The sequence below is a fragment of the Geotrypetes seraphini genome, chromosome 2 (genome assembly GCF_902459505.1).
Source record: "Geotrypetes seraphini chromosome 2, aGeoSer1.1, whole genome shotgun sequence".
Lineage (NCBI taxonomy): Eukaryota > Metazoa > Chordata > Amphibia > Gymnophiona > Dermophiidae > Geotrypetes > Geotrypetes seraphini.
Genome location: NC_047085.1, coordinates 479456721 through 479472146, shown reverse-complemented (window position 1 = coordinate 479472146; position 15426 = coordinate 479456721). Strand labels below are relative to the sequence as shown.

Genomic DNA, 15426 nt, shown 5'->3' with positions numbered 1-15426 from the left:
TACGGGATTACGATTAGAAGGTACAAGAGATCAACACTGATTACAGGGAGAAATTTACCATGTGGGGTAGCGGAAGGGCTAATGGGGGGAGCAAATGGGAGGAGGGAAACTTAGGTAGCATTGAAGAGACGTGTCTTCAGGGATTTTCTGAAGTCAGCGTATGAGGTGGCCTCGAGTATAGGTTTTGCTAGCCATGTGTTCAGTCTAGCTGCCTGGAATGATAGCATTCTGTCAAAGTACTTCTTGTAGCGGCATGATTTCAGAGGAGGGTAAATGAAGAGATTTGCTCTGCGAGAGGTCTTAATCTGGTAGTTGGTGGGGAGCTGGGAAGCTAGGTAAGTTGGTAGCATCCCGAATATCACAGTCAACAACATATTAATACCCCCCTCTCCCAATTATACTGGTGCACAGATAAGGCAGTCCTGAGAGGGGCAATAGCAAACCGTATCAAAGCAGTTCCTGATTGGTGAGGCCTGACTTTAGTACATGAAGAGGAGGTTGGAGCATACAGCGAGTAATTTCCTTCCATCACTAGTGCTCCGGCTGCCCTCTCCTTCCTCTCCAGCTGACCTCTCCTGTCTCCCCTGCCTAAAAACCGTATTCACGGTTTTTCAAAATTCACGGGGGTTCCGTTCTCGGGGGAGTACTGTAGATGCAAGGTCAGCTGCTTCCCCACCCACTCCAACTGAACACTGCAGAGCTGGAGCCTGCGTGGCTGTTCAAAGGCCTTCAAATACAGATGAGGTGGCGATGGCTGGGTAAAGCGATTGTGGATGAGTTGGGGGAAGGAAGCAAGGATGCTGGACAGAGCTAGGGGGAAGGGGAGATGCTGAATACAAGGTAAGGGGGAGGGCAACTAGGTTCACTTAGGGAATCATATATCCTTAGGCTGACCCTGTACCTATTTTAGTCAGGAAAGGATTTCCTCAGCTTGTAATTACATTTCTCCCTCCGTATTTGCGGTAATAGGGGATTAACAGACCCGTGAATACAGAAAAAACCGTGAATACTTTTCATATGTTATTTGCATTTTCTATTAAAACCATCGTGAATATGGTGAAACCACAAATAACATGGTGGGAGGCCTGACCTGATTCTGAAGGAGAGGCAAAACACGGTGAATAAAGTGCTGGGAATCAGCAATTTTCTCTGTGCATGCTGGGAATCAGTGCCTGGAAAAACACGCCAAAATTTTGTATCTACACTCATGTATGATGTAATTGGGGAGGGGGGGGAGCCAGCAAGCTGAAAACCGCGAATAATAAAAATCATGAGTGCAGAAAACGCGAATACAGAGGGAGAAGTGTACAGAATGTAAAAATCTCTTTACCTCCATATATTGCAAAAGCTTGATCGTAAAAAAACCTCCTCTTCAAGGTGTCTTCCAGTTTCGCTCGGTCCACAATGTCATCCTTAGGCTGCAAGGACAGCTCCTGTGACAAACAGAGAGAAAGTGGCATTAAAAATTTAATAAATAAAATTGGCCCATCATACACAACTCAGCATGGCTCATGGACCGCACATCATTACCACAGGATTTTGCTTTATTTCTGTAATGGTTGACTAGAGTGCAATGTTCAGCAAACTGGTAAGCAGCAAAAATTATTGAAAACATTTTTTTCAGATCCTAGAAAAAAAAAATTTGGGGGGAACGTATGAGTGCAATCTAACTGGGACATTATAAGAAATTCAAGGAGGTTTGGGACCCATTGACAAAATTTTGCAAAGATTAATTATTGGTTTTAGCCCTTTGATTATACACGTCCTGGGTGGGTGGGTGGGAGGGGAGAGGAGATATGCCTTTAATTTATTATTTGATTGCAATTTTGTTTGTTTGATAGAACTGAGGAGAGAGTGCAGATGTTGGGAGGTGGAGTACAGAGAGGAGGAAGATAATAGAACAGGGAAAGTGAAAGAGGAGATGCTGGATGGAAGGTGAGGAGAGAGAGGGGGGGAGGGGAAGACCACACACTCAAACTATCTTTCCCCTAGTTAAAAGGCATCACATATGCAGGTAAATTAGGGAAATTCCTTTTCTTCAAATTCGCTGAGCTTTGGAATAACCTCCCTGTCCCGCTGCTGAACTTAAGCTCATTCCCATTATTCCGAAAGCATCTGAAAGCCTGGCTTTTCTCCAAAACGTAAAGCTATCTATTTAAAATGTAAAGCTAGCTATTCCTCTTCAAAACCTCTAATTTCTTATTATGTCCTTCCCTCATTTATTGAATTACCCGTAAACCGTGCCGAGCTCTATCTTTAAGGAGATGATGCGGTATACAAACTTAAGGTTTAATTTAGTTTAAAAAGAGAAAAAGAAAGAGAGAGAGAAAGAAAGAAAGAAAGAGGAACAGAAAGAAAGAGGAAGAGAAAGAAAGAGAAGAAAGAGAAAGAGAAAAAGAAAAAGCTTTGGAATAACCTCCCTGTCCCGCTGCTGAACTTAAGCTCGTTCCAATTATTCCGAAAGCATCTGAATACCTGGCTTTTCTCCAAAACGTAAAGCTATCTATTTAAAATGTAAAGCTAGCTATTCCTCTTCATAACCTCTAATTTCTTATTATGTCCTTCCCTCATTTATTGAATTACCCGTAAACTGTGCCGAGCTCTATCTTTATGGAGATGATGCGGTATACAAACTTAAGGTTTAGTTTAGTTTAAAAAGAGAAAGAGAGAGAGCAAGAAAGAGGAAGAGAAAGAAAGAGAAGAAAGAGAAAAAGAAAAAGCTTTGGAATAAACTCCCTGTCCCGCTGCTGAACTTAAGCTCATTCCAATTATTCCGAAAGCATCTGAATACCTGGCTTTTCTCCAAAACGTAAAGCTATCTATTTAAAATGTAAAGCTAGCTATTCCTCTTCAAAACCTCTAATTTCTTATTATGTCCTTCCCTCATTTATTGAATTACCCGTAAACCGTGCCGAGCTCTATCTTTATGGAGATGATGCGGTATACAAACTTAAGGTTTAATTTAGTTTAAAAAGAGAAAAAGAAAGAGAGAGAGAAAGAAAGAGGAAGAGAAAGAAAGAGAAGAAAGAGAAAGAGAAAAAGAAAAGCTTTGGAATAACCTCCCTGTCCCGCTGCTGAACTTAAGCTCGTTCCAATTATTCCGAAAGCATCTGAATACCTGGCTTTTCTCCAAAACGTAAAGCTATCTATTTAAAATGTAAAGCTAGCTATTCCTCTTCATAACCTCTAATTTCTTATTATGTCCTTCCCTCATTTATCGAATTACCCGTAAACCGTGCCGAGCTCTATCTTTATGGAGATGATGCGGTATACAAACTTAAGGTTTTAGTTTAGTTTAAAAAGAGAAAGAGAGAGAGCAAGAAAGAGGAAGAGAAAGAAAGAAAAGAAAGAGAAAAAGAGAAAAAGCTTTGGAATAAACTCCCTGTCCCGCTGCTGAACTTAAGCTCATTCCAATTATTCCGAAAGCATCTGAATACCTGGCTTTTCTCCAAAACGTAAAGCTATCTATTTAAAATGTAAAGCTAGCTATTCCTCTATCAAAACCTCTAATTTCTTATTATGTCCTTCCCTCATTTATTGAATTACCCGTAACCGTGCCGAGCTCTATCTTTATGGGAGATGATGCTGTATACAAACTTAAGATTTAGTATTAGTTTTAAAAAGAGAAAAAGAAAGAGAGAGAGAAAGAAAGAGGAGGAGAAAGAAAGAGAAGAAAGAGAAAGAGAAAAAAGCTTTGGAATAAACTCCCTGTCCCGCTGCTGAAACTTAAGCTCGTTCCAATTATTCCGAAAGCATCTGAATACCTGGCTTTTCTCCAAAAACGTAAAGCTATCTATTTAAAATGTAAAGCTAGCCATTCCTCTTCAAAACCTCTAATTTCTTATTATGTCCTTCCCTCATTTATTGAAATTAGCCCGTAAACCGTGCCGAGCTCTATCTTTATAGGAGAATGATGCGGTATACAAACTTAAGGTTTAATTTAGTTTAAAAAGAGAAAAAGAAAGAGAGAGAGAAAGGAAAGAGGAACAGAAAGAAAGAGAAAGAGAAAAAGAAAAAGCTTTGGAATAACCTCCCTGTCCCGCTGCTGAACTTAAGCTCGTTCCAATTATTCCGAAAGCATCTGAATACCCTGGCTTTTCTCCAAAACGTAAAGCTATCTATTTAAAATGTAAAGCTAGCTATTCCTATTCATAACCTCTAATTTCTTATTATGTCCTTCCCTCATTTATTGAATTACCCGTAAACCGTGCCGAGCTCTATCTTTATGGAGATGATGCTGTATACAAACTTAAGATTTAGTTTAGTTTAAAAGAGAAAAAGAAAGAGAGAGAGAAAGAAAGAGGAAGAGAAAGAAAGAGAAGGAAAGAGAAAGAGAAAGAGAAAAAGCTTTGAATAAACTCCCTGTCCCGCTGCTGAACTTAAGCTCGTTCCAATTATTCCGAAGCATCTGAATTACCTGGCTTTTCTCCAAAACGTAAAGCTATCTATTTAAAATGTAAAGCTAAGCTATTCCTCTTCATAACCTCTAATTTCTTATTATGTCCTTCCCTCATTTATTGAATTACCCGTAAACCGTGCCGAGCTCTATCTTTATGGAGATGATGCGGTATACAAACTTAAGGTTTAATTTAGTTTAAAAAGAGAAAAAGAAAGAGAGAGAGGAAAGAAAGAGGAAGAGAAAGAAAGAGGAACAGAAAGAAAGAGAAAAAAGAGAAAGAGAAAAAGAAAAAGCTTTGGAATAACCTCCCTGTCCCGCTGCTGAACTTAAGCTCGTTCCAATTATTCCGAAAGCATCTGAATACCTGGCTTTTTTCCAAAACGTAAAGCTATCTATTTAAAATGTAAAGCTAGCTATTCCTCTTCATAACCTCTAATTTCTTATTATGTCCTTCCCTCATTTATTGAATTACCCGTAAACCGTGCGAGCTCTATCTTTATGGAGATGATGCGGTATACAAACTTAAGGTTTAGTTTAAAAAGAGAAAGAGAGAGAGCAAGAAAGAGGAAGAGAAAGAAAGAGAAGAAAGAGAAAAATAAAATGCTTTGGAATAACCTCCTGTCCCGCTGCTGAACTTAAGCTCATTCCAATTATTCCGAAAGCATCTGAATACCTGGCTTTTCTCCAAAACGTAAAGCTATCTAATTTAAAAATGTAAAGCTAGCTATTCCTCTTCAAAACTCTAATTTCTTATTAATGTCCTTCCCTCATTTATTGAATTACCCGTAAACCCGTGCCGAGCTCTATCTTTATGGAGATGATGCGGTATACAAACTTAAGGTTTAATTTAGTTAAAAAGAGAAAAAGAAAGAGAGAGAGAAAGAAAGAGGAAGAGAAAGAAAGAGAAGAAAGAGAAAGAGAAAATAGAAAAAAGCTTGGAATAACCTCCCTGTCCCGCTGCTGAACTTAAAGCTCATTCCAATTATTCCGAAAGCATCTGAATACCTGGCTTTTTCTCCAAAACGTAAAGCTATCTATTTAAAATGTAAAGCTAGCTATTCCTCTTCATAACCTCTAATTTCTTATTATGTCCTTCCCTCATTTATTGAATTACCCGTAAACCGTGCCGAGCTCTATCTTTATGGAGATGATGCGGTATACAAACTTAAGGTTTAGTTTAGTTTAAAAAGAGAAAGAGAGAGAGCAAGAAAGAGGAAGAGAAAGAAAAGAAAGAGAAAGAGAAAAAGAAAAAGCTTTGGAATAAACTCCCTGTCCCGCTGCTGAACTTAAGCTCATTCCAATTATTCCGAAAGCATCTGAATACCTGGCTTTTCTCCAAAACGTAAAGCTATCTATTTAAAATGTAAAGCTAGCTATTCCTCTTCAAAACCTCTAATTTCTTATTATGTCCTTCCCTCATTTATTGAATTACCCGTAAACCGTGCCGAGCTCTATCTTTATGGAGATGATGCGGTATACAAACTTAAGGTTTAATTTAGTTTAAAAAGAGAAAAAGAAAGAGAGAGAGAAAGAAAGAGGGAGAGAAAGAAAGAGAAGAAAGAGAAATGAGAAAAAGAAAAAGCTTTGGAATAACCTCCCTGTCCCGCTGCTGAACTTAAGCTCGTTCCAATTATTCCGAAAGCATCTGAATACCTGGCTTTTCTCCAAAACGTAAAGCTATCTATTTAAAATGTAAAGCTAGCTATTCCTCTTCAAAACCTCTAATTTCTTATTATGTCCTTCCCTCATTTATTGAATTACCCGTAAACCGTGCCGAGCTCTATCTTTAAGGAGATGATGCGGTATACAAACTTAAGGTTTAATTTAGTTTAAAAAGAGAAAAAGAAAGAGAGAGAGAAAGAAAGAGAGAAGAGAAGAAAGAGAAGAAAGAGAAAGAGAAGAAAAAGCTTTGGAATAACCTCCCTGTCCCGCTGCTGAACTTAAGCTCGTTCCAATTATTCCGAAAGCATCTGAATACCTGGCTTTTCTCCAAAACGTAAAGCTATCTATTTAAAATGTAAAGCTAGCTATTCCTCTTCATAACCTCTAATTTCTTATTATGTCCTTCCCTCATTTATTGAATTACCCGTAAACTGTGCCGAGCTCTATCTTTATGGAGATGATGCGGTATACAAACTTAAGGTTTAGTTTAGTTTAAAAAGAGAAAGAGAGAGAGCAAGAAAGAGGAAGAGAAAGAAAGAGAAGAAAGAGAAAGAGAAAAGAAAAAAGCTTTGGAATAAACTCCCTGTCCCGCTGCTGAACTTAAGCTCATTCCAATTATTCCGAAAGCATCTGAAACCTGGCTTTTCTCCAAAACGTAACGCTATCTATTTAAAATGTAAAGCTAGCTATCCTCTTCATAACCTCTAATTTCTTATTATGTCCTTCCCTCATTTATTGAATTACCCGTAAACCGTGCCGAGCTCTATCTTTATGGAGATGATGCGGTATACAAACTTAAGGTTTAATTTAGTTTAAAAAGAGAAAAAGAAAGAGAGAGAGAAAGAAAGAGGAAGAGAAAGAAAGAGAAGAAAGAGAAAGAGAAAAAGAAAAAGCTTTGGAATAACCTCCCTGTCCCGCTGCTGAACTTAAGCTCATTCCAATTATTCCGAAAGCATCTGAATACCTGGCTTTTCTCCAAAACGTAAAGCTATCTATTTAAAATGTAAAGCTAGCTATTCCTCTTCATAACCTCTAATTTCTTATTATGTCCTTCCCTCATTTATTGAATTACCCGTAAACCGTGCCGAGCTCTATCTTTATGGAGATGATGCGGTATACAAACTTAAGGTTTAGTTTAGTTTAAAAAGAGAAAGAGAGAGAGAAAGAAAGAGGAAGAGAAAGAAAGAAAAGAAAGAGAAAGAGAAAAAGAAAAAGCTTTGGAATAAACTCCCTGTCCCGCTGCTGAACTTAAGCTCATTCCAATTATTCCGAAAGCATCTGAATACCTGCTTTTCTCCAAAACGTAAAGCTATCTATTTAAAATGTAAAGCTAGCTATTCCTCTTCAAAACCTCTAATTTCTTATTATGTCCTTCCCTCATTTATTGAATTACCCGTAAACCGTGCCGAGCTCTATCTTTATGGAGATGATGCGGTATACAAACTTAAGGTTTAATTTAGTTTAAAAAGAGAAAAAGAAAGAGAGAGAGAAAGAAAGAGGGAGAGAAAGAAAGAGAAGAAAGAGAAAGAGAAAAAGAAAAAGCTTTGGAATAACCTCCCTGTCCCGCTGCTGAACTTAAGCTCGTTCCAATTATTCCGAAAGCATCTGAATACCTGGCTTTTCTCCAAAACGTAAAGCTATCTATTTAAAATGTAAAGCTAGCTATTCCTCTTCAAAACCTCTAATTTCTTATTATGTCCTTCCCTCATTTATTGAATTACCGTTAAACCGTGCCGAGCTCTATCTTTAAGGAGATGATGCGGTATACAAACTTAAGGTTTAATTTAGTTTAAAAAGAGAAAAAGAAAGAGAGAGAGAAAGAAAGAGGAAGAGAAAGAAAGAGAAGAAAGAGAAAGAGAAAAGAAAAAGCTTTGGAATAACCTCCCTGTCCGCTGCTGAACTTAAGCTCGTTCCAATTATTCCGAAAGCATCTGAATACCTGGCTTTTCTCCAAAACGTAAAGCTATCTATTTAAAATGTAAAGCTAGCTATTCCTCTTCATAACCTCTAATTTCTTATTATGTCCTTCCCTCATTTATTGAATTACCCGTAAACTGTGCCGAGCTCTATCTTTATGGAGATGATGCGGTATACAAACTTAAGGTTTAGTTTAGTTTAAAAAGAGAAAGAGAGAGAGCAAGAAAGAGGAAGAGAAAGAAAGAGAAGAAAGAGAAAGAGAAAAAGAAAAAGCTTTGGAATAAACTCCCTGTCCCGCTGCTGAACTTAAGCTCATTCCAATTATTCCGAAAGCATCTGAAAACCTGGCTTTTCTCCAAAACGTAACGCTATCTATTTAAAATGTAAAGCTAGCTATCCTCTTCATAACCTCTAATTTCTTATTATGTCCTTCCCTCATTTATTGAATTACCCGTAAACCGTGCCGAGCTCTATCTTTATGGAGATGATGCGGTATACAAACTTAAGGTTTAATTTAGTTTAAAAAGAGAAAAAGAAAGAGAGAGAGAAGAAAGAAGAGAGAAGAGAAAGAAAGAGAAGAAAGAGAAAGAAAAAAGAAAAAGCTTTGGAATAACCTCCCTGTCCCGCTGCTGAACTTAAGCTCATTCCAATTATTCCGAAAGCATCTGAATACCTGGCTTTTCTCCAAAACGTAAAGCTATCTATTTAAAATGTAAAGCTAGCTATTCCTCTTCATAACCTCTAATTTCTTATTATGTCCTTCCCTCATTTATTGAATTACCCGTAAACCGTGCCGAGCTCTATCTTTATGGAGATGATGCGGTATACAAACTTAAGGTTTAGTTTAGTTTAAAAAGAGAAAGAGAGAGAGCAAGAAAGAGGAAGAGAAAGAAAGAAAAGAAAGAGAAAGAGAAAAGAAAAAGCTTTGGAATAAACTCCCTGTCCCGCTGCTGAACTTAAGCTCATTCCAATTATTCCGAAAGCATCTGAATACCTGGCTTTTCTCCAAAACGTAAAGCTATCTATTTAAAATGTAAAGCTAGCTATTCCTCTTCAAACCTCTAATTTCTTATTATGTCCTTCCCTCATTTATTGAATTACCCGTAAACCGTGCCGAGCTCTATCTTTATGGAGATGATGCGGTATACAAACTTAAGGTTTAATTTAGTTTAAAAAGAGAAAAAGAAAGAGAGAGAGAAAGAAAGAGGGAGAGAAAGAAAGAGAAGAAAGAGAAAGAGAAAAAGAAAAAGCTTTGGAATAACCTCCCTGTCCCGCTGCTGAACTTAAGCTCGTTCCAATTATTCCGAAAGCATCTGAATACCTGGCTTTTCTCCAAAACGTAAAGCTATCTATTTAAAATGTAAAGCTAGCTATTCCTCTTCAAAACCTCTAATTTCTTATTATGTCCTTCCCTCATTTATTGAATTACCCGTAAACCGTGCCGAGCTCTATCTTTAAGGAGATGATGCGGTATACAAACTTAAGGTTTAATTTAGTTTAAAAAGAGAAAAAGAAAGAGAGAGAGAAAGAAAGAGGAAGAGAAAGAAAGAGAAGAAAGAGAAAGAGAAAAAGAAAAGCTTTGGAATAACCTCCCTGTCCCGCTGCTGAACTTAAGCTCGTTCCAATTATTCCGAAAGCATCTGAATACCTGGCTTTTCTCCAAAACGTAAAGCTATCTATTTAAAATGTAAAGCTAGCTATTCCTCTTCATGCAGAGGACATAGACATCATTGGAATCTCTGAAACGTGGTGGAATGAGGAAAACAAATGGGATACAGCACTGCCGGGGTACAAGCTCTATCGCCGGGATAGGTCAGGTCAGAAAGGAGGAGGAATAGCCCTATACGTAAAAGAAAGCATACAATCGACAAGAATGGACACAGCGGAGATGATCAACAAACTGGAATCGCTATGGGTTAAAATACCGGGTAGGAAAGGGCATGAAATAAAGATGGGCCTATACTATCGTCACCCGGGCAAACCGGAGATAGCGATAAAGAAATGGATGCCGAGATGAAGCGAGAATGCAAAAGTGGTTACACAGTTGTTATGGGAGACTTCAACTATCCTGGGATAGACTGGAGTCTTGGAAGCTCAAGATGCGCTAGGGAGACAGAATTCCTGGAGGCTATACAAGATTGCTTCATGGAGCAGCTTGTTAGAGAACCGACGAGAGGAAATGCCACTCTGGATTTAATCCTAAATGGACTAAGGGGACCTGCAAAGGAAGAACACCCCCCCCCCCCCCCCCCAAAACCCCCCCCCCCCCCCCCAACTGGAAGTAGTGGGGACCGTGGGAAACAGTGATCATAATATGATCAAGTTCAAGGTTGAAGTAGGCATACCGAACGGAAAGAGAACCATAGCGACATCTTTCAACTTCAGGAAAGGAAACTATGAAGCAATGAGGGAAATGGTAAGGAAGAAACTTAGGAACACTTCCAAAAAATGGCAAACAGTAGAACATGCTGGTCTTTTTTCAAAGACACAGTGAGCGAGGCACAAAATCTGCACATCCCCAGATTCAGAAAGGGGTGCAAAAGGGTCGAACAAAAGACCCAGTATGGATGACTAAAATAGTGAAGGAAGCGATAGGCAATAAGAAAAATTCATTCAGGGAATGGAAAAAGGACAAAACTGAAGGGAACCAGAAGGAGCACAGGAAGTATCAAAAAGAATGTCACCGTGTGGTTCGAAAAGCCAAAAGAGAGTATGAAGAGAGGCTAGCCAGGGAGGCACGAAATTTCAAACCGTTCTTCAGATATGTTAAAGGGAAACAGCCAGCTAGGGAGGAGGTAGGACCGCTGGACGAAGGAGACAGGAAGGGAGCGGTGAAGGAGGAGAAAGAAGTCGCAGAAAGACTCAACATGTTCTTCTCGTCTGTATTTACAAACGAAGACACAACCAACATACCGGAACCTGAACAAATATTCAATGGAAATCAAGCAGAAAAATTAACATCCATGGAAGTGAGCCTTGATGATGTACACAGGCAGATAGAAAAACTTAAAACTGACAAATCCCCGGGTCCGGACGGAATCCATCCCAGGGTCCTGAAGGAATTAAAGGAGGAGATAGCGGAACTACTGCAGCAAATTTGCAACCTATCCTTGAAAACAGGCATGATCCCGGAGGATTGGAAGATAGCCAATGTCACGCCCATCTTTAAAAAGGGATCAAGAGGTGACCCGGGAAACTACAGACCAGTGAGTTTGACTTCGGTTCCGGGGAAACTGACGGAAGCACTGATTAAAGAACACATCGATGAACATCTGGAAAGAACGAACTTTTGAAACAACCCAACATGGTTTCTGCAGGGGGAGATCGTGCCTAACGAACTTATTGCACTTCTTCGAAGGAATTAACAAACGGATGGACAGAGGAGACCCCATAGACATCATATACCTTGATTTCCAAAAAGCCTTTGACAAGGTGCCTCACGAACGTCTACTCCGGAAACTGAAGAACCATGGAGTGGACGGAGACGTACATAGATGGATCAGAAACTGGTTGGCGGGTAGGAAACAGAGGGTAGGGGTGAAGGGCCACTACTCGGACTGGATGGGGGTCACGAGTGGTGTTCCGCAGGGCTCAGTGCTCGGGCCGCTGCTATTTAATATATTCATAAATGATCTAGAAACAGGCACGAAGTGTGAGATAATAAAATTTGCGGACGATACAAAACTATTTAGTGGAGGGGACTAAAGAGGAATGCGAAGAATTGCAAAGGGACTTGAACAAATTGGGGGAATGGGCGGCGAGATGGCAGATGAAGTTCAACGTTGAAATGTAAAGTATTGCATGTTGGAAACAGAAACCCGAGGTACAACTATACGATGGGAGGGATATTATTGAATGAGAGCAACCAAGAAAGGGACTTGGGGGTAATGGTGGACATGACAATGAAGCCGACGGCACAGTGCGCAACAGCCGCTAAGAAAGCAAATAGAATGCTAGGCATAATCAAGAAGGGTATTACAACAAGGACAAAAGAAGTTATCCTGCCATTGTATCGGGCGATGGTGCGCCCGCATCTGGAATACTGCGTCCAATATTGGTCTCCGTACCTTAGGAAGGATATGGCGTTACTCGAGAGGGTTCAGAGGAGAGCGACACGCTTGATAAAAGGGATGGAAAACCTCTCATACGCTGAGATTGGAGAAACTGGGTCTCTTTTCCCTGGAGAAGAGGAGACTTAGAGGGGATATGATAGAGACTTATAAGATCATGAAGGGCATAGAGAGAGTAGAGAAGGACAGATTCTTCAAACTTTCGAAAAATAAAAGAACAAGAGGACACTTGGAAAAGTTGAAAGGGGACAGATTTAAAACGAATGCTAGGAAGTTCTTCTTTACCCAACGAGTGGTGGACACCTGGAATGCGCTTCCAGAGGGAGTAATAGGGCAGAGTACAGTACAGGGGTTTAAGAAAGGATTGGACAATTTCCTGCTGGAAAAGGGGATAGAGGGGTATAAATAGAGGATTACTGCACAGGTCCTGGACCTGTTGGGCCGCCGCGTGAGCGGACTGCTGGGCATGATGGACCTCAGGTCTGACCCAGCAGAGGCATTGCTTATGTTCTTATGTTCTTATGAACCTCTAATTTCTTATTATGTTCTTCCCTCATTTATTGAATTACCTGTAAACCGTGCCGAGCTCTATCTTTATGGAGATGATGCGGTATACAAACTTAAGGTTTAGTTTAGTTTAAAAAGAGAAAAAGAAAGAGAGAGAGAAAGAAAGAGGAAGAGAAAGAAAGAGAAGAAAGAGAAAGAGAAAAAGAAAAAGCTTTGGAATAAACTCCCTGTCCCGCTGCTGAACTTAAGCTCATTCCAATTATTCCGAAAGCATCTGAACACCTGGCTTTTCTCCAAAACGTAAAGTTATCTATTTAAAATGTAAAGCTAGCTATTCCTCTTCAAAACCTCTAATTTCTTATTATGTCCTTCCCTCATTTATTGAATTACCCGTAAACCGTGCCGAGCTCTATCTTTATGGAGATGATGCGGTATACAAACTTAAGGTTTAGTTTAGTTTGTATTATTCTTGATTGTCTTTTTGCTATATGAAAGGGTGGGTGAGTGGGGAGGGATATGTTTTTATTATTTCATTATATCAGTTGATGGAATTAAGGGTTCCTTTTACAAAGCTGCGCTAGCGGGTTTAACGTGTGCGACTTTTCATCACGCGCTAAACCCCCGCGCTGGCCGAAAAACTACCACCTGCTCAAGAGGAGGCGGTAGCGGCTAGCGCGGCCGGCAGTTTAGCACGCGCCCTATTACGTGCGTTAAGCTGCTAGCGCAGCTTCGTAAAAGGAAGCCTAAGTGTTGTTTATTTGTACATCGTTTGATAATATGTTGCACTTGATGTTGGCTTTTAAAATGAATAAAGATACGGGGAAAAAAAAAAGAAAACATTTTTTTTTCAAAAAGGCTTTTGGTATTGAGTCTTTACCAAATGAACATATTCATTAATTCAAGGGATTCAGAGGCAATTGACATATTTTTTTGTGTGCGAGATTGGATTATGAGTATATCTTAGTTATGAATGAATTTATAATAATAATAATAATAATAACTTTATTCTTATATACCGCCAACAATCTTGCGACTTCTAGGCGGTTTACAATAAAGAGAAACTGTACATACAGCGAATTAAAGGGTCTAGCATTGTACATCTGGTAATTCCAACATTAATAATATTAACAGCAGTTTGTGTGCCATGCTGCTTACACAAGATTAGAAATGTTCCTTAAATTGAATGGAGTGTTCATGGTTAGTGATTGGGTTGGGGTTTACAATTTACAGATTTGGGTATGTGGTGGTATTATGAGGGGGGCTGATGCTCTGGTTCGTTATCTAGGTATTTCAAGAACAGGTAGGTTTTTAGGTGTTTCCTAAATTCGCCATAGTTGTTTGTATGTGCAATTAGTTTTTCTAAGTCTTTGCCCCATGTGGCTGCTTGGTACGATGGCAGATAAAGGCCAAATGGCCTGTTTAGTCTGCCCATGTTTCTAAGTGTCCAAGTTTATTTAAGATTTGATGAATTGCTTAATCAAATTTCAAAGCGATGTACATAGCTAAAATTCATACAACTTTTGGGGGGGACAAATATGTCTCTTCCTCTTCCTAAGACAGGGGTGACAAATGAGGGCCATAATCCATTCAGGTTTTCAGGATTTCCCCAATGAACATGCACCGCCTCCAATATATGCACATAGATCTCATGAATTTAGGTCTTTTCTTTATATTATGGGAGTTCTTTTCTATTTTATTTTATATGTAATTTGCTTTTTAGATGGAAACACACTTAGTTAATTTTTTTTTATTTGATTTGATATACCGCCATTTTTAACAAAAAAAGGTCAAATCATAGTGGTGTACAATAAATAAAAAGAATGGGCAATATTTAAAATAAAAAACAAGACAAGGGAAATGTACACAGACCCCAAATAACCAAACTAGACACAAGAGGACAAAAGGGCAGGAAAGGTTTGCAATATCTTAAGGGGAAAACAAGCAGGGTAGGAACAAGAGGGAAGGATGCGGAAAGAACAGGAAGTGAGAAAAGTAAAGATAAGCATAATCTTTATCCAGTTAACTATTCAGAAACTTAGGGCTCCTTTTACAAAGGTGCGTTAGGGCCTTAATGCACGGAATAGCATGCGCTAAATTGTCACGCGCGCTAGCTGCTACCGCCTCCTTTAAGCAGGCGGTAATTTTTCACCTTGCGCGCGCTATAGCCTGCGCTAATCCGGTGCGTGTGCTAAAAACGCTAGCGTTCCTTTTACTAAGGTGCGCTAGTGCGAGTCCCATGAGAACTAACAGCAGCCATTTAGGGAGTGGCGCGGGCCCAGGCTGGAGTGTGAAAAGCTCGCTCCTGTCGATACACCACTGGACCACCAGAATTTAAAGGTACCGGAGGAGGGGGGGGCTGGAACTGCCTACCACTTAGACCCGCCCTGTACCCTTGTCCTGGCCTACCACTAGACCACCAGAGAGAGGACAGGGTAGGATGGAGGGACAGGGTGCAGAGTGACTGGCTGCGCAGCCTGGCAAGGAGTGTGGGGTTGGGTGCAAAGCCTGGCAGTGAGTGAGGGGAGCTGGGTTCAGAGCCTGGTATATATTAGTACACAATTTGGTTCAGAATGGTTTTTTCTTGTTTTCTGTCTCTAAGTACCTCTTTTACAAAGGCACGATAAGCGTTTTAGCGCACTTTTAGCGCACACTAAATCAACACGTGCGTTAACCGCTAACGTGTCCATAGGATAACATGCATGCGTTAGCATTTAGCGCATGCTAAAAAGCTTAGCGCACCTTTGTAAAAGAGGGGATAGATCTAGGGTGCATCTTATGGTCAGGTCAGGTGCATCTTATACTGCAAAAAATACCGTACATACAAGCATCTAAAACAAAATATTTAAAAAATTCACAATAAACATTTTGTAA

At 39.7% G+C, this 15426-nt stretch overlaps 1 protein-coding gene across 1 annotated transcript in view; it reads right to left on the bottom strand.

Annotated features, from left to right (window-relative positions):
• Positions 1-15426, bottom strand: part of GARS1 (glycyl-tRNA synthetase 1) — a 77975-nt gene that overhangs the window by 47352 nt on the left and 15197 nt on the right. The window contains exon 3 of the mRNA XM_033931748.1: positions 1331-1433. Within this exon, the coding sequence (XP_033787639.1) occupies positions 1331-1433 (103 nt within the window). The remainder of the gene's footprint in view (positions 1-1330; positions 1434-15426) is intronic.